Source organism: Desmodus rotundus, chromosome 5 (assembly GCF_022682495.2).
Source record: "Desmodus rotundus isolate HL8 chromosome 5, HLdesRot8A.1, whole genome shotgun sequence".
Taxonomy (NCBI): Eukaryota; Metazoa; Chordata; class Mammalia; order Chiroptera; family Phyllostomidae; genus Desmodus; species Desmodus rotundus.
The window spans coordinates 128,873,051-128,895,788 of NC_071391.1; the positions used below are offsets into that span (position 1 = coordinate 128,873,051).

Consider the following 22,738-nt stretch of genomic DNA (forward strand, 5'->3'; position numbering starts at 1 on the left):
CTCTCTGGACAATGCTCCGTGGTTGGGTAGAACAGTTGAAGTTGACAGTGATCAAACTGAGACATTAATTGAGAACAATCAACATTATACCATGTGGGAGATAGCTGACATCTCAAAATATCCAAATCACTAAAGTTATTAGTGAAAATGAAAAGCGTGTATTTTATTTTATGGGAAAAACTGAACAGACATTTTGGCCAACACATTATATTGGGATATGCCTACAATCTTCCCGAAAAGTCTTTAGAAACTATATTTCGGTGTTTCTTACTTGTCATTAATAGTGATACATCATTCAGTTTGAAAATTCATTCACTTCTACACAAAAGAGATGAAGTATAAAGAAAAATACAAAAGTTAAATTAAATAAAAGCAATTGGGACCCAAACCAAAGAAATGCCCTGAAAGGTTGAGAGTAGTTCCAATACTATTATGCTCTCTAAACAGAGAAGGTTGACTCTTGAGTGGCTGTACGATGACTCCAGAGGACCTGTAGTGGTGACAGTGCAGACCTAGGTCGGGCCTGACATGCAGAGGCAAGTAAAACCTACGTGCGAAATCTCTTCTCGCTTCTTAGATTCGCTGGGACTTAGTTTTCTTAAGTGAGGGGTGACGATAATTAAATAAATATTGTTTGTTACAGTAGGAATTTAATAAGAGATAAAACTCATAATACCAATATATGTTGTAGACAACCAGTAAATATCAATCACTTCTCCCTCTTGAACATTACTACTTGGAACATTTTTTAAATATATTATTAATTTTACTTTACAAATACATTTTTAAATTATGTAGTAAAGATGCTCAGTAAATGCTGAAAGCTATAAAAATAATGGTAATTTCCCAACCTTAGCTTTTTTCTATTAATGGTCATGATCACGAAACATTTTTTAAAAACTTATACTCAATATATTTCTGTTTGTCAAACGACTGCCTTTATATTATGATTATTTGCTAGGGTAAGCCACATTATTATTTTAACTTTAGGTTTTTTTCCAACAGGAAAAATTAGAAATATACAGTTGAGGAAAACTATGTCCAATAACATAGCTAATTCATGGACAAGAAAAAAAAATACAACTCATTAATTAATTATTCTACTGAATAACTTTAGCTCTCATGAAAATAATGAGTTGGTAACTAATCTGGTTAGTCCGAATACATTCTTGGCACTTAGTTCCAATCTTTCCCTGAGTAATTTCAAGGAGCTGACCCATAAAAGTAAGATCTGCATTAGAAATTATGACCAATGGCAAGATCTAAGCCTTTCCTCTCCAGGCTTTTAGCATTTTTTACAGGAAATGTGCAAGCACCACCTGAATTTCATATGTAGTTAGCCCACACCAGCTAAATTTTTGAGAAAGAGGTAAAAAGAGTCATTTTGGGTTAGATATGAAAAACTTTGGAGGCTGCAAAATGAGCATGCAAATCAATTTATATGCATGGGTGAATGAATATAGATGAGCTATTTTCAAAGTATATGCATCCTAGTGTAGCATAAGATATCTGTACAAAAGGAAGGGGAAGGAGGTGAATTGCTGAGCTTAGTCATCCATTTGCAATTTTCAATGGAAAATTGCATTGTCAGTTTCCATTATGCCTGCACAAGTTTAGACAAATTAAAGAATCAACTAAGTAATTATTGATAACATACATGTGTATGAAGTAAAGCAGGAAAGCCCTGTCAGTCATGTGGAACTCCTCAGATATTTCTAGGACTGCCATTAGGGAGAGGAGACATTGTAAGAATGACAAAACACCTGGCCATGAAACCAAGCTGAGACGCAGCCTGCTCAGTCATTCTCTAATTGGGACTGGAGACGAGTGAGAAAGAGGGGGACGCCGAAAATGGAACACTAACAGAAATCGCTCTGCTGAGGAGAGATATTACATCTGCTTCTAGACCCTGGACCTTATTAGGATCTCTTTGTTAATTATAAAAAAAAAATTGTCATTCAGCCTGACAAATGGGTTCAAATATATATATAGTCCTTGGGATTCTACAGGATTTAAATTCTATCATTCTCTCTTTTACAAGTCTTTCAAAATATATCTTGCAGAGTTTGTGCCATATTCTGCTCTGAAAATACATTTTGTTTTTGTTTCTATAACAGAATGGCCAATCTAAGATAACACAAATCCTTGGAAAGTCATATAATGAGCCTGATCTTCTGAAATGGACTATTCAGAAGACTATTTTGACATTACAAAATCTCATCGAAAATCTCTTCATGTGGAGAGTCACCAACTGCCTTTGTTGACCTGGTTTTGTACTCACAAATATATTTATCTTGCAACATTTTGAAGAGATTTATCTTTACTTTCTCCATGAAAACAGTAAAACACCTGATCTTTACTCTTTTTTGAGTAAATGAGTATATACACTATCCTATTTTTGTGGCTATTCATGTGTGTGTATACATATGTAGATATTTTATATTTGATTATGTTCTGTAAACAATATACAGTCAAACGTTGCTTCTTGAACAATTTGGTTCTTGACCAAGTTTTTCAAGGAAAAAATGTCTCAGCTGTTGAACAAAATTTCGGGTCTTGATTCTCTAGTTGACAATCCTTTCACGTTGACACCTGTGTGATCAGTCATGGGTCTCCCAGGTGACACACAAAGGAGATTCGATTTTTTAACAAATTGCTTCTCAAATGGTTTTCCAGAATGGATTAAGTTCAAGAGCTGAGGTTCCACTGTATTCTTATCATATAATATGTGTGTGTGTTTACATTGTTATGTTGTGAGACACTGCATATGGGTATTACATGGTTTATTTAGCCACTTTCATGTTAATTAATATTAGTTTATTTCATTTATTTGTTTTCATCATTACAGATAATATATAACATGTATTAGTGATAATATATTTGAGAGACTTGTTCAAGTATTTCTGCAAAAAAAGAAAAATTCCTAGAAGGGGAAGTGCTGTGTTAAAAAAATCCATTTAAAATTGGGTATACCATTAAAAATAGATACTCTTAAACTTCCCCTAAAAACAACTGTAGTAAATGTAACTTATGTTCCAACCAAAGATGTGCAAGGGCACACAAGGTCTGTCAAGAAAGTATCCAGCCATGTGATATGCAAAATAGAGACATTTAAAGCAGATACAAATACAAGAAACATTGTACACAGGACAATGATGCCTCAGTCCCCTTCAAGGTAAGCGCCTTGGGACCTCACACAGTTCTCCCAGCGTTTCTTCCACTGTTTAAAACTCTCTGCAAAATCCTTTTGCTGGAATCACCATCACCTGTTCCGTCATATTTTCCTGAATCTCACTGACAGACTGAAATCTCTTCCCTTTCAAAGGTGATTTTAGTGTTGAGAAAAGACAGAAGTTGCAGAGTGCCAGATCTGGGCTGTTGCGGGGCTGAGCCACTTGGGTGATTTGATGTTTTAGCCAAAAACTCCTCATGAAAAGTAATGCATGAGTGGGTGCACTATTGTGATGAAGCTGTCAATCACCAGTTGACCATAGCTGCAGCCATTTTCATCATACTGCACCTCTCAACTGACAAAGAGAGTTGAGGTCGTACTCCTTATCAATTGCTTGGCCTAGTGGGATGTACTACTCATGATGCACAACACCTTCCCAATCAAAAAACACTGTTAACATGGTCTTGATCTTGCTGAGACTTTGCCACACCTTCTTTGGGCATGGAGACCCAGGCAACTTCCATTGGGACGACTGGGCCTTCATTTCTGGATCATAGCCATAGACCCACCATTCATCTCTGATTATGACCTACTTGAGAAAATCTGGTTCATTGGTAGAAGTTTGAATCAAATCATTAGCAACTGCAGCATGATATTCCTTTTGCTCTGGTGGCAGAGGGCATGGAATGAATTTTGCTAAGACACGTTTCATGCCAATATCTTGCATCAAAACCTCGGACACAGTAGTGCTTAGGATCCCCAGATCAGCTTCTGGTTCTTGCACTGTCAGTCACCGATCTTTGTTGGTTGCAGCCAGTACACCTTCAATGTTCTCTGGTGGTGTGCTTGTTACAGGCCTTCCAGAACATGCATCACTTTCAGCAGATTCTCCACCATCTTTGAAGCATTTGCGCCACACTTTTATTTGTGCTGCACTCATTGCATCATCCCTGAAAGCCTTCTGAGTCATCCAAAGAGTTTCCACGGAAAAATCTTCAAGCTTAATGCAAAATCTGATGCAGATTCATTGCTCTACTCGCTTAGTCATTTTGAATGTGACGGCAACATGCTCACTCAACAGCGTCTACCGCCCCCACTGACTAGTACAGTGAAGTCATCATTGTTCACTTGTGCACATTTCAGTCCATTCTCCTTGGCCACCAGGTTACATCGATATTGTGCAAATTGTTTTCGTTATATTAACAATGTCTGGACTTTTTCCGGACAGACTTTGTAAGAGTGTTTATATTGCCATATCTCTAACAACATTGTATATGATGGCAATCATTAATCTTCTCAACCAGTTAGGCAAGATATGTCATTTTCGTTTATATTTCTTCATTTATTATGCAGATGAAGCTTCCTTTCTTATACTTATTGGCTATTTGTATTTATTTTTAAAATAATTGTTTTCTTTGACCTTATCCTTAATAGTCTCTCTCAATATCTTGAACTTAAATTTACTAACATTTATTAAACTGCCAGTCTGCTAGCTCTTACACATATAAAAGGGGAATAAATAGAAGAATAAATAGAAGCGTACATCATCTCTTGGGGACTGAGAATCGTGTGAAGAAATAAGATGGAATATTAAGTAACTATAATAAAATGTGTTGAGCCCTGGCTGGTGTGGCTCATTGGACTGAGTGCTGGCCTGCAAACCAAAGGGTCGCTGTTTTGATTCTCAGTCAGGACACAAGCTGGGATTGTGGGCCAGGTCCCCAGTAGGGGGCACATGAGAGGCAATCACATATTAATGTTTCTTTCCCTCTTTCTCCCTCCCTTCCTTTCTCTCTAAAAATTTTTTTAAAAATCTCAAGAAAAGCCAAAATAAAAAAAGTAAAATAAAATGTGCTGAGTGCAATAAGTTCAGAAACAAGGGTATTTACACAAAAGCATCACTGGCTCAAGGCGGACTAGAGGAAGATGTCAGGGAGGATTTCACAGAGAAGATCTTTTAGATGGATCTTGCATAATGGGTGGAATTTTACTCAGTAGACACTGGACAGAAGTCTTTTGGCATTGGAAAAATACCACTAAAAAGGGCCCTAAAACATGTAAATGCAATGATTATTCATAATACCGATAATGACTGGCTTAAATCACAAGGTTCCTGTTGGTACAGTGGTAAGAAATGAAAACTGAGGAGATCTGGGGACAGATTTACAACCGTATTTGAATGCATTCTTTAACCTTAAGCCAAAGGAGAAATATTACTTTTTCTTAAAGGATCACTCCAGTAATAGCAAGAAATGGCTTTGAGTGACAGAATGAGGAGTACTGCCTGTGATTAAGAAAAGTGGTAAGGAGATTATAAAAACAATCTTGATGGGTGGGTATGAGAGCCTGAAATCGCATATAAATAGAATCAAATGAACTTGGTCACTGAAAGCACATAGTTAGTCCCTGTATTTTCTGGCTTCTGGCAGGACTAGATACTCACCTCTGTGACAGTGTTTACGGCATTGTACTGAAATCATACATGTATGTATCTGCCAGCCTACTCCATTAGAATGTGACATATTTCAATTCTTAGAGCGGTGAGTGGTTGATCAAAATAGAGTCGTTCCCAAAACAGAAAATGCTGAGTCCTGACTATTCATGGTTTATGACAGACTCAGTAGTTGTTAATCCAATGCTTTTTCATTCCATCCCTTGTAACTTTCTAATGACGTTCCACAAACTGTTTTCACTTGATATGGAAGAATCCAGTGAGAAAGAATTTAAAATTATGGTGACTTAAGTGAGAGTGTAGAACAATCCATTAACTGCAATTTTTAAAAAGGAACATGTGTTTTTCACTCTTCGTAGGCATACTGCCATGCCTGCATTTCCCAAAACGGCTCATTTTTACTACAACTGAGGCCATCATTAATACTATCATTATTATATCAATTTATTATAGATCTTTATATAGTATGATTAATGGTAAGTTTTATTCATATTTTTGATCCCTGAATTTTTTTAATGTGTATTTAGGTTTTAACATCTTCATTTGTGTAGTCAAACTTTCAAAATTCATGAGTTCTGAAGCGCAGAGGCGAACAACTGCCTAAGAGCCAACATCTCCTCTCACGTATGACATCTTCTCTGTAAGTGGCTTTGGACTTACGAGTGGATTCATGAATGGACAAAAATACAGGGGGTCAGTGACAAGGCTAGATTTCACGTTTGTGTAACCAGTTGTACCATGAGAATTAAAGGGTACCCAAAATCTAATGTTGTGAGCCGTTGTTGCTTTGGTTTTATTTTCTTTGTTGTTGTTCTTGCCTTTTTTTTTTTTTTTAACTCAGGAACTATTATTTACTCTTCTCATCTCATCCTTCTCCAGGAAGAATTCATACCAATGCCCAGACCCCCTTCATTAGAAGCTCTGGGAATATCCCAGAGAAAGAGCAATGACACAGATAAAAAAACTAAAAAATGATATGGGAGCAACACCACTCAGAGGTGCTGCAGCGGCCAGGCCATGGAGCAGGAGCGTCATGCCTGCTGGAGGTGCATTCAGTATTTGGAGTGCACCCTGGCGCTGGCAGAATAAATAAGAGGTACAGGCAGGAGCTGTAACTTGAGCTCGACCACATTCACAGAAACATGAAACTGGGGCAATGCACCGTGTAAAGAGGACAACAGGGCAGCTGGCTCAGGGCAAACACAAGCATGTGGGAAGAGAGCCTGCCCACAGTGTATTCCCGGGACTCCTATGTGCAGCGACAGCAAGTTAAGAAAACTGGGGAAGTAATTCATGGGCCCCGTGCTCTGTGGCAGTTGGTGCCATATTTTACTCACATGCATTTGTGAATTATAACTTCAGATACTCTTGAAATCATTTTTCCTGTATGCATTGGGGCGGGGGTGGGGGGAGGAGGGAGGAAGGTGATTGGGAGGAGGGGATGTTTAGGCTACTGCCATCTCTATCTAACTTGGGGGATTTATATGTTAAAGGTTTCCCAAAAAGTATAATTATTTACATAACTAAGAGCTGAAAATGTATTTTAAAGACCATTTAGTCCAATGCCTCTGATCAGGATAAGAAAAATCTTAAGCAATTTATGACTAGCACTTGCTATCTAAGCTATTGTTAAGGATCTCCAGGAACTAAGATTCACCCGTCACTTCTGCCAGCCTATTCTCACATTAATAGAATTACAGGCAAAAGCTGTTTTCTCTTTCCTTATGCCAAAATGAACACACTCTTGTTCAAATCCATTTTCATTGTTTCTCCTCTGTGGACCAGAATACTACTGCCAGTTTTCCTTAGTCCAAATTCCTTTTTTTCTATTTGTCAGCTCATATTTTTCTGACCTATTTTTCCTGTTTACAAATGCAATGTTATCAAGACTTTTCCCTTTATACAACTCTGGACTGCCTGATCTACAGATACTAATGACAGACATTTTTTTAAAACCTCCAAGTAACAACAGCCACTAAGGATTTTATGTAGTCCCTGCCCATGCCATTTCCAAGATATAATGGGAAATTAGCATGTCAGACAGAAGCAAGAAGAAAGGTTAAGGAGTCACTGAGAGTGCAGCTATGTTGCTGCTGTGATGAACAGATTCAGAAGATTGTAATATGTTTTGGGAACTAACCTTTGGGAGAGTAGTAGCGAGTAGAGCTGATAGTGAGTAAAATAAATAAAGCAGGCTGCTACTAGGGGCGGCAGGCTGAATTCAGACCAGTTGCACAGAAGGGGAATCTGAAACATTTTTAGCTCAGTGAAGACAGTTCTTTTACTTAGGCAGATAAAGATAATTCAAGGGGATACTAACAACATAAATTTTATTTCCACAGAGGACATAACAAGAAGAAATTAATTTATGTCAGAGGAGAAAGGATTTTCATTAAATTTAAGGAAGAAATTCTGCCCAGGAAAAAGTTACTAAACACCTAAATGGAATACTCAGAGAAAGAGAGAGAAAGAGAGAGAGATGAAATTGCATTAGCCTATACAGGCATCTTTTAAACACAGGGTAGATTCTCACATGTAAAACAGTATGTGGAAGATATATAACCAGTTATACTTTATTATTAAAAAGGAAGAGAATTGCAAGTTTAGGGCATGGTCTAAGGAATCATACTGCAATCGTGTTTCAAATGCCAGCTTTGCAAAATCCTAGTGTGCGAACTTGGGTAATTTAAGAAAATCTCTCTGGGCCTCAGTTTTCTCATCTGTAAAATGGAGGACATAGCTCTCTGGCTGGTGTGGCTCAGCGGACTGAGCACCAGCCTGCAAACCAAAAAGCCACCAGTTCAATTCCCAGTCAGGGCACATGTCTGGGTTGTGGGCCAGGTCCCCGGCTGGGGGCACGTGAGAGGCAACTGTTTCTCTATCACTCAATGACTTTTCTCTCCCTCTCTGTTTCTTTCCCTTCCCCTCTCTAAAAGTGAAAAGATAACATTAAAAAAGTAAAATAACAAATAAATAAATAAATAAAAGGGAGGAAACAGTACCTACTGCATAGGGTTGTGGAAATGACTACATGAATTAATGTGTAAAGAGCTTAAAATGGTGCCTAACACATAGTATGAGTTATGTAATATTTCAGTACTATTATTGTTATTAGTCAGTATAAAAAAGACACATTACCAGAATGACTGTCCTTCATATGACTGAATTGTAGATAATAATCCTTGTCTTCTTCTTCTTCCTATTCTTTTCAATTCAATCCCAGAACTAAAAGTCAAGGAATCCATTATCTAGTCTCATAATCCAGTCTTCTCCACTAACCAGAGGTGTGATTTTTCATTTTTTAAATCACTAGTTCTCAATGTTTTTGTTGTTTCAAATTCTGTTAGTTCTTCTTGTTCTCCCTCTCTCTCTCTCTCTCTCACTCTTTATCTTCTTCTCCAACACTCATTTTTCCCTAGTCATCTTCTTTTCTCTTGTCTCCTGTTCCCCTCTCTGTCTTCTGTCTCATTTTCTCAATTAGTACACATTACAGGTATCAAAGATTCCCTGATGCTGCATCATCTTTCCATCCTCCACCTCTTATAGGCAGAAGACATTCCGGAATACAGTATACTTGGTCCCAATCCAAATCTTTCTTGTCTCTGTTTAGGATGAAACACAACATTTCATGTCACACAAACAAGGACTTTATCCAGGATGAATGATGTGTGGGGCCTGAGAGAAGGGGAGATGCCCAACATTCTTTATTTCCAACGAGCTCTGGGAAAGTGCTCAGCTCTCAGCTAATAGTCATAGAGTGCTATTCTCAGAGGAGGAATTATTCTAATACCTGAAGCTCTGTCTCTGCCTGTACTATTATGAAGGAAATCAATGTAGAGAGTAGAAGAATAAACAACAGATGAAATTCAAGCAAAAAGAAAAACCTTTAAATGTTATTTGAAGCCAAAAATATAAATTGTGATAGAAGAAAGCAAGCCATATTATTTTAACTCTACTATTCTAATCAAAGCAAAGATTAAAGAGGCCCCAGGAAGAGAGAATTAATGATATTTCTCCAAAACAATTCCTGTACAATGATAAAAACTGACCAATGAGGCATGGTCTAAAACTTATAAATGATACTTAAATATTAAAAACAAAAATTGTTACAGATTTCCTAACTATTCTGTTGAAAGAGATTTCAGAGATATATTGGCCTTAAAAAATGGCTGTTTCAAAACAACAGCTTAACTTTTTTCATCTGCTGGAACATAATTGTGGCTCATTTTAATAAATAGTTAAATAATAACTATTTAATAATGATAATAAAGTTCCATCAAAGTAAATTACTCCTGGTAACTGTCAGAGCAGTATTAAAGCAAGAAATAATACAGTTAGTTTTTCATACAACCCCCAGGAACATTTGAGATGCTATTAATCAATGTTATGAAAGCACTACTTTGCAGAAACCTCAAAATCTCTAATACTATTGCCTGATCACACAAAGTTATTTGTCTCACTATAGAGACGGACATTATAGGCTCTAAGGTCTTGTGTAGAAGAAATATACACACTACATAAACTATTTTGAATCATAAAAACATTCATGACACATTTAACTAATACATTTTAAAAGATTTTAATATTATTTCCAAGACATTAAAAAAAAACCTTTCTCTGATTACATTATGTGATTTTCTTGTGTATGGCATGTTTCGGTATATATCTCTGCAGTGATATACATATATGCACATACACATGTATATATTAAAAATAAGTGCATTATTTTAAAATATTTCAATACTTGCTTTCACAGAAAGTTGGCCCATTTTTTAAAATAGGGACTCACAGATGTATTCTCCTATACGTTCAATTGTGCATTTGGGTGGTAAAACACAATATACAACGTCCTACTTTACAGCATTTTTAATTGGATAAATTAAACATTTAGTACCGTAAGCATCACATGTAATAAGTTTAAATAAATTATTTGCTAAAAAAATCAATTTTGTATTCAAGATAAAGAGCTTAAGCTGAAGAGCAGTATCTTCCGTACAATAGTTACATGCTGCCAGGCCAGCTATCTCCCTGAGGAGAGTCCCAGCACGCTTAATTATAGAGAGACATCATTACTTAGAAGAAAAACATGAGTCTTTAATTTCCTTGCCACTGCTGGCCCGGGGTGGCTCATCCTGCTGAATCTAGCAATGTCTAACACTTAAGCTTAGCTGGTTCCACATACAAAGCCAGGTATTGTTAGGTCACGAACAACAGTAGCTGCTTCCATTATGGGTTGTCATCCACGCAGAATGCATTATGTCTATAATTAAACATAAGAAGCTACTCCTGATGTTAGCATGCTAGTGAAGCAACTGTTCTTCTTGGCAGTTCCTCTTCTAACTTTTGAAACAACAGGGCCCTCCTGGGAACCAACCTGAGGAAGTGCTATTTGAAGTGGCACTTGCTCCTGTAATTTGGGGTCAGTGTGTTTCTAATTACAATCCAGGTAGTTCTGAGCACAAGTAACTGGACAAGAGACTGGGTCAGCAACTTTGGCTTGCTGGGTCAGACTTGATGTCCTCCCAGTTCTTTCCAATAATAGTTTCTCACAAATGCCAGAAATAGCACAGAGAATACCTTTGTAAACTTGAAGACCGACTCCTGGGTTCAATTTTAGGCAATGCGTTGGAAAGCCAAACTCACGTATCCAGAAACAGACACTATCTTCTCATTACATGGTTTCAATAAAGTGTCCTGTGTACCATCATCTGTATCTTCAGTAGAACCATATTCTAACTCAGCAACTGTCACAAAGTGTCTATTTATGGGACGGGGCTAGGTCTTTACATTTGTGCTGACTCACCATGGACTTTGATATTTTCGATAACTTTATCTCCAGCCTCTGAAATGAATAGAAATTTTGAGTTGCTTGTTTTGTGAATAAGTGTTTTTATTCAAAGATAAGGAATTAGTTATAATGTTCTTTAGATGCAATATTCTAGGGCTTTAATTCTCCTTACATTAGAGTAGAATCAACACATTAAGCATAATATGAAGAGGTCAACAAAGAAGTAAATAAGCAAATTATAGAAACAGAGTGATGAATTCTTACAAGCTATTCTATGTCTTTATTATGATGACATTAGTAAATGGAAGGAAACTTAAGGCTCTGCCACAATCCTCATACGGAAGCCTTTATTATAAGTCAGCCATTCAAATTAGCACCAGGCTGACAAGTAGTGAACATATTCCCGCCATCCGTTTGCTGGAAGTTAAGGAAGATGCCCATGCTATGTCATGTAATGGACAGAGTTGCCTGCTGAGGCAACGGGCACACCTATGCTCAAATTCCAGCTCTGCTGTTGAGCTATGGAACTTTGGGCAAGTTAGCCTTTCTAACCCACGATTCTCTCATCTATAAAATGGTAATTTTATAAAACCTACCAAGTAGGATGTTGTGAGAACAAATAAAGATGGACAAAAGACACTGTACAGTGACCTTCCCTCAGTAAACACGAAGTGGTAATTGCAATAACTATTGTGATTCTAAACAGAATGATTTAAAATTATATTAAAATTCAAGAGGTGCGTAGAGCACCATTAAAGAAGAGGTACCTAGTGTACCCTTTGAATAATTTGATTCCTAATGTTTGGGGGAGAAGTCATGTATATTTGTAGATTTAGACAGTATTGTGAAATGACTAGTAATGTTCCTTCCAAAATCCAACCATTCCTTTAAGAATGTATTGCGCTCTTACAACATCCTCATCATTCATTTACTGAAAATGTCAGCAGTCAAGTTGTTCTGGTTGGAAAACTTACATTGCTTGAATGTGTTGATAGGACTTGCACTCAATAGATGCAAGTGGAAAATAAGAACCCATGTCTAACTTCCATTATTAAGACACAAGAAATTGAAAACACGTTCAAAGATTGCACAGGTGTTTAAAACAGGATACTCTCTTTTCTTATTGTCATATTTATTCAAATATAAATACACTTGTTCTCTGAATTGGTCTTTGGGTCTATGTTACAAATATTTGACTTTTGCCAAAAATTTTAAAATATGGATTTCCACTAAGGGTCTCTTTGTAAATAAAATTATATATATATATATATATATATGTATTTTTCAGTGCAATCGTATTCATTGAGCAACATTTTCTATAATTTGGTATTTTATTAAATATAATTTTTATATAATAAAAGTATAATTATAATTTTATTATTATAAAATTTTATAATTTTTTTTAAAAATTGAGGTAGAGATTACATACAAGAGTGGAAACAAAGTTTAAGTGTATAGTTCAGTGAATTTTTACAGATATATATATACCCATGTAGCCACCATCCAGGTCAAGGTGAAGGCTCCACTGTATCTTCTTCTACTCAATACCACTTAAAGCTCACCTCTATCCTGACCTCTCTCACCATAATCACCATAGATTAGTTGTCTGTTTAGAAATTCATAAAAATAGAATCATATAATGTGCACTCACATAGTTGCTGTCTTAAATTACTTATTTCAATAGGTTTTACTCTTGAGGGACCGTGGGACCAATGTCCTCTTTAATCAGCTTATCTGTACTGATGTATCAATCAATACATAAGAGAATTCCACCAAATCTTGTATGTATTATTGAGCATAAAATTATCTAAAATGACCCCAAAGTAGGTTTACAGAACCATGTTTAACATTATCACTATTAACATTCATAATATCCTAGAGCCATCTTCCCTGCTACCATTGGGTGTTTCTTTCAAATTCTCAAGTTTTTCTGAGAGTTTACATCTATTAGCTGCTCACAAACATTCTGTGAGGTCAGTTAGCAGGAGTTCACAATATATTGGTAGTCTGATAAAGGGTTTCTCAATTTACAGTGTTGTAAATTGAAACACAGAATGTTAGTGGCCTTACTTGACTTTTAACAGTGATTTAGAGGCAATGCCACCTCTGGAATTTAGTTTTTCAGATCCCATGCCACATCCCGTTTTCACATATTGTGTAAATAGTGACAAGGCAGGAAAAACATCTGCGACAGCATTGCACCTATTCTCATACTCAAGCAGAAATACGTGGAATCCATGCAGAAGAGAGAGAACCAAAAGGCCATGCAATTGCTGAAGAGTTCTAAAGCAACTGACAAAACCTAATTGAAACATTTTAAGACTTACTATTCAGCAAAGACCATGAAGTGACTGATTCCTGTACTTCCAAGTAATAGAAAAGGGACTGAGCCATAAAATTATAGAGAAATAACATGCAAAAAAGTACAAGGGTTTTGCATAATGAACTAAAAATTTTAGAATGTAAAAATGATTTATTTTTAATTAAGTCAAAAATACTTGTGTGCTTTTTGAAAGTAGAGTTTGCATAGCAACTTCTAACAGTAGGCTTATTATCTCCATAATAAAACAAAGCCTGAATATCTATGATAAGGCCTAATTTTCAAGGCACATTGAAAGGCTTTAATCCTACAGGCATGGTAGCCCCCAATTGTTCACTGAGAGAGGGATACAGAATGGGGTCAATTACTGTTTGTAAGAACCAGTGTGGCTCAGGGTCCTACTGCTCAGAATGTAGCTAACAAATTGGAAGTATTATATAGTCCTTTCTATAGTTAATGTGGAGGTTTTAAAAAAATAATCAGTGTAATTATCACATTTCATTGAATGATATCCAAAAGTGGAACATGATTTCAATGGCACATATATGTGTATGTGTGTGTATGTATATATATATATGTGTGTGTGTATATATAAATAATATTATGCTAAAATATAATCTATTCATAACTATAAGAATAACTTGCTTGAGCTTTTAAAGCTCAAATACATTACCTAGCTTCCCTGCAGCATACATATAAATAACTTTAACTTATAGGAGAGACTCAAAGACAAATTATAAATAGGATAGGTCCATCAGATAGCTATATCTATACATTAGGACAAATACAGTTAAAATTGCTATTTATGTTTAAGATTGGGATGCATAAAAGTATTAGTTTCCGTGGAAAGTGATAATTTTTACAAATTCTTTTGTGTTAAAGGCGGCTCAATCATAGAAAAAAATTCTCAAATAGAATATGATTTTTAAAAATATTTTGCAACATGACTAGGCACACATTTGAGAAAAGCTGTATAACACAAAAGTCATTGTCTACAATTTTATTTTCTTTATAAGTTAAAACTTCTGGGCTAATCAAAGATCATTATTACATTAGAATTTATTTTAATGAGAAAAAACTGTTCTACATTTGAATTTTGCTTGAGAGTGCCCCTAAAGGAAACGGTATCAGTAAAAGTGGTGCTGGTGATGGTGGCAGTAATTGGAACAAAAATGACAAGTGAGCCCTTCCGAATGTCTACTATGTGTCAGGCACCGTTCTCAGAACTTTACATGAAGTCACCTGCTTACTTTTGATAAGATCCCTATAAAGTAAGTACAATTATTATCTCAATTTCACAGATGACGAAACTGAGCAATAGAAGTTTGACTGTATAGCCACTGAAACCAGGCAGTGCGGCCCCCAGAGTCTACATAATTTAACTTCTGCACTGCAGTTGCATGTTAGAACACTTAAACAAAATCTCAGAATAATTCATTCCACCTCACTGTGGCATTCTCAATAGGAACTCAATTTTGATTACTAATTTATAGTCAGGATAAGTTCTTTTATTTTGTTTGGTTGGGTTTTTTTTTTTTTTTGCTAGACCATATAGATGCCTTTCATTGTCATACTTTAAGAGCTTCCCAGAACATTTTATCTAGATCAAAATTATTGATGAATTTCCGCATTCTACTCCAATTTTTTTCAGCCAGAGGATCCACCTTCTCCTACAATAGTAGACTTCAGACAGAACTCTGGTAAAGCTCTGAATGTTTTTGTCTAGTTCCTATCTATATGGTAAATGCTTATTTTTTTTTTAACCTGACAAAGATTATAAACACCTACATAATATTGTTTATTACTGTGGCAGTTAAACTATTTAAAGCCTAGAATCACTCAACCAATATATATAGTCACAAGAAAGACATGTTTGGTAAGATACTTGAGGGTAGAATGAAGTACGACATTACCAATGGGCGGCAGGGGCCCGTGGATTCAATGGGCACATCCATTTGTCATGAGAAACCACATGACAATTCACACAAAGGGCTCAGATGATGCTTTATACAGATAGAACCAAAGAATTCCAAACGATGAATGGCCCAAGACTCCTGTACATAAATACACTCCAAAGACTCTGACTTCCTTAGGGAAAGAATCTTGTTTTTCTCCATGTGCTCTAGTTCTGTCTACAGTTTACAGTGGGTGTTTAACAAATGTTGTTGACTGACAAACAGAAAATAATGTTTTCTCTTTTTCCTTTGGCCCCCTATCAATGTGTTGTAACACTGTAGCCAGAGTGACATTTTTAAAACATAAATTTAATAGTAACATCCTCCTCCTCACCTTGCACACTGAACTCCTTCCATTGCTTTTCTACCACTCTCATGACAGAAATTAAAACCCCTGGCTAGGTCGAGAAGGCCCTGCGTGATCTGGCCCCTCCTCTCTCTAAGAGCCCCGGACTCGAGGAACTCCTCTCGGTTGCGTGAATGTGCCACGTCATCTCCTATTCCAGGGTTCTATGCCTACCATTTCTGTTCTCCCCTTACCTAGTGAATTCCTTCTTCTCCTTCAGATTTTAGTTTAAACATTACTCTTCGGGAAGACCAAGTTTGATTAGGTCAGTTCACACTATTTTAAGTTGTCACAGTGCCATGTAGCAGTCCTCCAAACTACATACTACCATTTAAAATGCCCATGTATTTATTTTTGCACATTATTGTGCCTCTTCACTGGAATGCAAGGTCTGTGAAGGAAGGAACTATTTCTGAGAGTTTACCATCTTACCGCCTAAGTCTAGGACTCACGTGCACGCAAAGCCTTCAATATTCGTCGAATAAAGAAATGAATGAGTAAAATAATGAGTGAATATGGTTGTCTATCTGGTCATATTAGGAAAGTCATAGAAAGCAGAGGCTTTATTAAATGGCATTTATCACACTGACATGTTTAGTAATATTAAGCAATCAACCATCACAAGCTATATGTGCGTATGGCCATTTAAATAAGGAATGTAAATAAAAGAGACACTCAGAGTCCAGGATGAAATTTTCATATACGTGACCCTGGGTTTAACTTAATTTCTCATTGATTCGTCTTTTATTCTCATTTTTAAACTGGATAGTCATCAAATTCACTAATTCTTTTAAGCCGGTAGGAAACAATTAGTCCTCTGAAGTTGAAACTTATTAAATAATAATGGCCCTGGGGCACTTAGAAGAGTATAAGTCACTGAAAAACCATGTGCCCCATAAGCATCCATCACTTAGGAAAATGACACTCTTGAATAGTTCAGTTCTGAGGCTGACTCTCAGGGTCAAAGAACACAGTGATGCACAAGCTAGTTCTTTTCCATCATTCATATATATAATTTTTTCCTCTTGATTACTGCTTGGACCTGAAAAAGGATCAACCCTAATCAACCAGAATGTTATTCAACAGACACGATACACAGGACTCAATAAGAGGGGTCTGTGCTCCCACCCAGGCTCAGCCACTAATTTGTTCCTGCCATATAACCTCTCTTTTGTCCTCCTTCCATTACTGCACACATAAATAAATAAAATTCGCTAGGCCTGAATAACAGAGTAAGGGGAAAAGTGAATTCATTAAATAAAAATATTCTAGAAATTCACAAGTGCACAAATATTTTGAAGACATTCTAGGATTCTCGGCCATGGCAGGGGCTTGGGGGAGAAGGGAATAGTGTTACTGTCTTTTTAGTAGTTTTATGGTATTTTAAATATGAAGGCAACTAAAATAAGTAGACATTTTTATTTAAAAAATTGTAGTTGAGACCAGCCATCATTTAAGTTTTATTTAATGTTTGCTGTTTACTTTTTCCCTAAATTCTCTAATGAATGTGGGTTTACTTGTTTTTAAATTTGTTTTTGGAAAGAATGTGGCAATCAGTGTAAATACTGGCTGGAAGCAGGCCTTTGTTTGTACTTCATCTGAATAGAAATCATCTATCCCTAGCCGTCCATAGATGATTGGTGTTGGGAGGCGCATCAATTCTCCATTAATTATTTAATAGTCAGTTGACATACGTGAAACAGGGAAAACAATCAAAATGGAGCCAATCTGTTCGGGAAGCAAGAGCCTGCCTCTATCAGTCCCATCTCCCATTTGTGTGATAATCACAGGAATCCAGGCTTTTGTTTGCTTTCCATGACCAGTGGTGATCTTTGCACTCCAGTTTAAGCTCAAATCTTCAAAACGAATCAATGCTCCAGAACAATCCTGATGGACTTTCTTTCCTGGGTTGAATTACCTTATGCATCAGGTACTATACTGTTTAATTAGGCAGTGTGGTAATTCCAAATTCTTCATCTTCTAGAAAAAGCTATCCACTTGCAAAATAAAATGCATTTCTGAGCCATCTAATTCTGTTTATCTTCAACAGATTACTGTGGCCATGCTCTCTCCACTCTTAACTACTCCTGGTTATGCATGATACCTGGATCCCTACCTTAAAAATATACAGAAAAATTAAAATTTTCATTTAAAACTCCCTCCCACAGAGAAGAAGCTGTGTCTTATTTGTTTCCTAATTTAAGGAAGGAAGTCATACCTCATATGTCCTTCATTAAATTGCCTGCTCTGTATTTTAAAGGGGCTTTAGGACACTTAGAGCAATTTTTACCACAAAATAATGTTCATTTTTAATTCATTTCTATTAATCAGTGCAGAGGTATGCAACTTCAGATGATATCACTGCAAATCACCACACGCAGCTATCCTTTCCATGGTTCACAATGGAGTTAGATTTGGTGGAGGGAAACACGTACTGTTTTATTTATGGAAAACTTAAGTACAAAGCCTGAGGCTAAATCCATGGAAATTTACCAGCCGAACTGAAGTGCAGTATAAACCATGAAATACACAGTCATCTATAATGACTTGAGAAAAAACAGTGAAAACAAAAGCCCCCATGAAGACGGAGCAAGAAAATAACCTTTTACTTTTTTCATCAACCCATGAACTTTCCTAGTGACCAGCTCTTTTCTTCTTATCTCCCTTTGCTGTTTAAACAAGTACAAATTCTATCAATCCTTCCTTTCTCTTAAAGTTAAGTGAGAGAGAACTGCCAAGTCTAGTAAGATTTACAAGGGCTAGTTCCCCTTAGCAGTGTCAGCAAAAACCCCCAGAAGACATTATACAATAATGTAGAGACATACATAGAGCTTAGTCCCTACAGCTTTCAAAATCAGACTTAATAATTCACCTCTTACTAAATTTCGGCCATAAACACCATTTACCCATGTGTTTGTTGATTGCCTTGATTTGACCCGTAAGCTACCTGCTTTAAACCCTGATATCTTCTCTCCTGCTCAGCCACAGATGTATCCATGTTTCATTGTTTGCATTATCACTCACTTTCTGTTCATAAGCTTTTCTGTATTTACACAATACATTTTTCCTTGATCATTGTTACATAGCAACATTGGAGGGAATACACTAATGACTGAATTGTGTTTATAATGGAATGAAAATAGAACTTAGATCTGATTTTATTTTAAATTCAACGCCGTCTCAATCCCTAAGAACAACAGAAATTACAACGTGGCCTCCACTACTCAGATAAATATCATTAGCTGAATATCCTCAGATAATCTTTTGCAATCCTTCATATGCATCCCCTGTTTATTAGCTTCCCGGTCTAGAAACATCTAAATTTCTCTACTATTTATCTCCCGAAAGCATCTGCTAATTGAGAAATGCTATTTGATCTCCAACATTTCTAAACATTAGCTGGCCTGTCTCCCACTTAAGAAACCACAGAAATCACATAATTTTACGTAAATTGACAAAATTGGCCCTGGTCATAACCTAGAAATTAACATTAATTCCAAGAACCCTCCTTCCAATCAAGAATACCTCCATATGCCTCCTCCCCTCGTTTTTCCACAACCAGGAGCAGGAAGGACTTCACACTTTACTTGTAAAAGGCACAGCAGCATTCATGAGTCCTGCCTCCCTTGCCCTTTACCAAGAGTACCTGTGTGGGGGTTCTCAACCACGGAGCGAGCACCTGTCGTGCACTTGATTCTCCACCCAACGTGTGCCCAATCTTCTACTTAGATGCTTGTTTGAATCTAACGGGGGAAAATCTGTGCATTAGGGACTTAAAGGTGGCAGGGGAAAGCACAGTGGTTACTCAGGTGGGCCATGGCCCAATGAAGATGGGGAGCAGCCCAGCAAAGAATCCAAGGAACGAGGAGGGCAGGTCATCCTACCACCCGCGTGGTCGGAAGTAGACCTGGTACAAAGAGCTCACAGGAGGAAAGTGAACCTGGAAACGTGGCTGTTCATCCATTAAGAGGATGCCAAAGGAGCTGTGGGAGGTGATGCGGCCGAGAGGCCAGAAACAGGTGTTCACCTGGAAGCTGATTGCAACACTGTCCAGAGAAGGAAGACCCCATGCACCGGCCCCGCCCCGCCTACCCTGCTCTTCCTCCCCACGCCCTGCCCAAGCCGAGGCCCCAGTGGGGTGGGTCAGGCGTCGGGCCTTACCTTGGCTGCAGTCCTTCCCGTGGAAGCCGGTTCGCGAGCAGTCGCACACCGCCTGGTCGTCCACCACGGAGCACACGCCTCCGTTGAGGCACACCCCGCCCTCGCCCTCCTCGCCCGCCTCGCAGGGGCTCCCGCCGCCACTGTTGGGCGGCTCATCGTCCAGCTTCACCTCGCCGCTGTCCACGGGCAGGGCCTGGGAGGAGTTGACCCTCACGTCCCGAATCCACCCTTTGAACGGCTCTCGCTCCCTCACCGAGGCCAACGTGAGCTTGAGCGCCGCGGCGCGCAGTTCCGGGGGCAGCCCCCCGACGAAGAGGCCGCTGAACACGGTCATGTCCCTCCGCTTGGACTTGACCTCCACCCACTTGGCCTCCACCTGGTCGATGAAGAGGGTGGTGTTGCGGAACTGGCGGCGGATGAGCACGCTGTGCCAGGCGCCGTCGTTGACCGGCGTGTCGGCCAGCAGCGTGGCGGGCTCCGCGCAGAAGATGGAGAAGCTGAGCTGCAGGCGGCCTCCGCGCGTCAGGATGAGCTCCAGGAAGTCGCAGAAACCCTCGTCGTCGAAGTAGAGCACGAGGCCGCGGGCGCTGCGCGTCTTCAGCTGGAAGCTCATTTCGCTCTCGCAGCAGGCGTTCCACTTGGGGAACCGTGTCCACTGGCCCTCCGCACCCGGGAACTCTAGCCCGCTGCCCAGCTCTGCCCAGCAGCCCAGGAGCAGCAGCGAGAGGCACAGGAGAAAGCAGCCCCCGCGCTGGAGTAGCGCCGTCCCCATGCTCGGGGCTGGGGTGCGGCGGGGGGGTGCCGGGGCCGACAGGGTCAAAATCGTCCTGGACACCGTGATGCAGAAATAAGGGTCCAGGAGTAAGTAGGGTAGGGGGCTGGGCAGGAGTGGGAGGGATGCACCCTCCTTTGTCTAGTTCTTTTTTTCTTCTTCTTCTTCCAGCAACCCCTCCCTCTCTCCCTATAGTCCCCTTCCAACTGGAAAACGTAGACCCCAGTAGTACAGGGCAGCCACAAGACGTCCAAACCAAAAGGAGGATACACTTTGGAAGCAACGTTCTGGAAAAGGTGTCAACAGAAAGTCAAGGGAAATCACTCATCCATCTGAGTCCAATGAACTAGTTCAAGGGCATCAATGATGTCAACAGATGCTTCACTCTTCAAATAATCATCATCTGCCAGGTACCATCCAAGGTACCAGGCAAAAGGGAAGCTGTTAGAGTCAGGCGGGAAGTAAACACTTATCAGAGAAGTACAAGGAGCCACCAATGAGCCAGAATCTTTGGATGCTTGTGAATGCCTTCTCCAGATCAAGTGTGTCAAAGCAGAAGGGAGAGTGTGGTTCCTTGTACTTTAGAGCACCACTCATCAACCCCAGTATAGATTCAAAGGCCTGCTTCTTCTGTCATATCATGGACTTCCAGCACCACTGTAGTCAAAGAAGAATTCCTTGTGCATGACCTCACAGGCTGGATTTTCCTTCTCTTTTTCCCTCCCCAGCAGTAGGGTTCAAACCCAGCAGCTGTGAAATAGCCAGAAGCTGTTAGATGTGGAAATCACAACAGCTCTTCTTTTCTCTCCACCTCTGCAAGGCCAAGCTAGAATGTCAGCACATCAATTGGTTGTGTGTTGGTGATGCATTTTGGGTTTTGTTTTTGTTTTTGTTTTTTGTCTTTAATAAGGACCCAGAAATCTGCAGAGAATTAAAATAAAGTTTTAAAGTCATTCATAGTATCATATAAATCATTATTCAGCTCAGAAACCAGGTATATAACTATTGCTATAAACCAGAGTTAACCTTATTGGAAGGAGCATATTTGTCCTGATCTACAAGTAAGACCTACTGTGCGCCAGTAGTTGGTATCCCACTCTTACAGTCACCCATTGTACCCTTGTAGTTCATTATAAGTACAACTGTTAATAGGTAACCCTCTCGGATTTTCATAGAGATTTGGTTATGATTATCTTTTACTTTTTCTGAGAAAGTTTATTTTTTTTAAATATATGAAGACAAGTGAAAAAAAGGCTGTTTTAAGGACTTCTGTTTATATTGTGTACTAGTTACATGGACAATAAAAGTACAACCTATTCAAATCTCAGTTAATAGCTGATTTCGCAACAGGCAAAGCAGACCAAACTGTCCCCTGGAAACCGTCAGCTTGAATTTGTATGTCATTCCTACCGTCTTATTTTTCTCAAAGAGAGAAGGAATATTGATAGTTTCTTGGAAGTCCTTTTAAAATTTCAAATAAGTAGTTTCCTCCTTTTTATTAAAGGAATAATTTATCATAGGAGAAAACATCTAACTGGAGTCAGACATCTATTTTTGACAGCATTTATGTCTCAATTGCCATATTATTCACTCCCCTACAGATGTGTAAAGTATTAAATAATTTGTCTAACAGCGAGTGATCTTAACTCCTCTTCAAGTACTCATCTGGCTGTCAGCTCTGAGCATCTGTGTGGTCAGAACAGCAGCTGCCATGTGTGTAACTGTAGCTGATACGGCTCTGGGATGCTAGAATTTAAAGTCATACCTTTGAG

At 38.4% G+C, this 22,738-nt stretch overlaps 1 protein-coding gene across 24 annotated transcripts in view; it reads right to left on the reverse strand.

The window, feature by feature from the left end:
• The window catches only part of NRXN1 (neurexin 1), a 1,071,808-nt gene that overhangs the window by 1,046,708 nt on the left and 2,362 nt on the right, over nucleotides 1-22,738 (reverse strand). For 23 of the 24 annotated variants that reach the window (XM_024552822.4, XM_024552821.4, XM_045189458.3 and 20 more), the window contains exon 2: nucleotides 20,195-21,887. In XM_024552822.4, the coding sequence (XP_024408590.1) occupies nucleotides 20,195-20,966 (772 nt within the window). In that variant the 5' untranslated portion in view covers nucleotides 20,967-21,887. Of the gene's footprint in view, nucleotides 1-9,130; nucleotides 9,227-20,194; nucleotides 21,888-22,738 lie in introns of those variants that run through there. The other variant, XM_045189455.3, reaches the window with a different exon arrangement.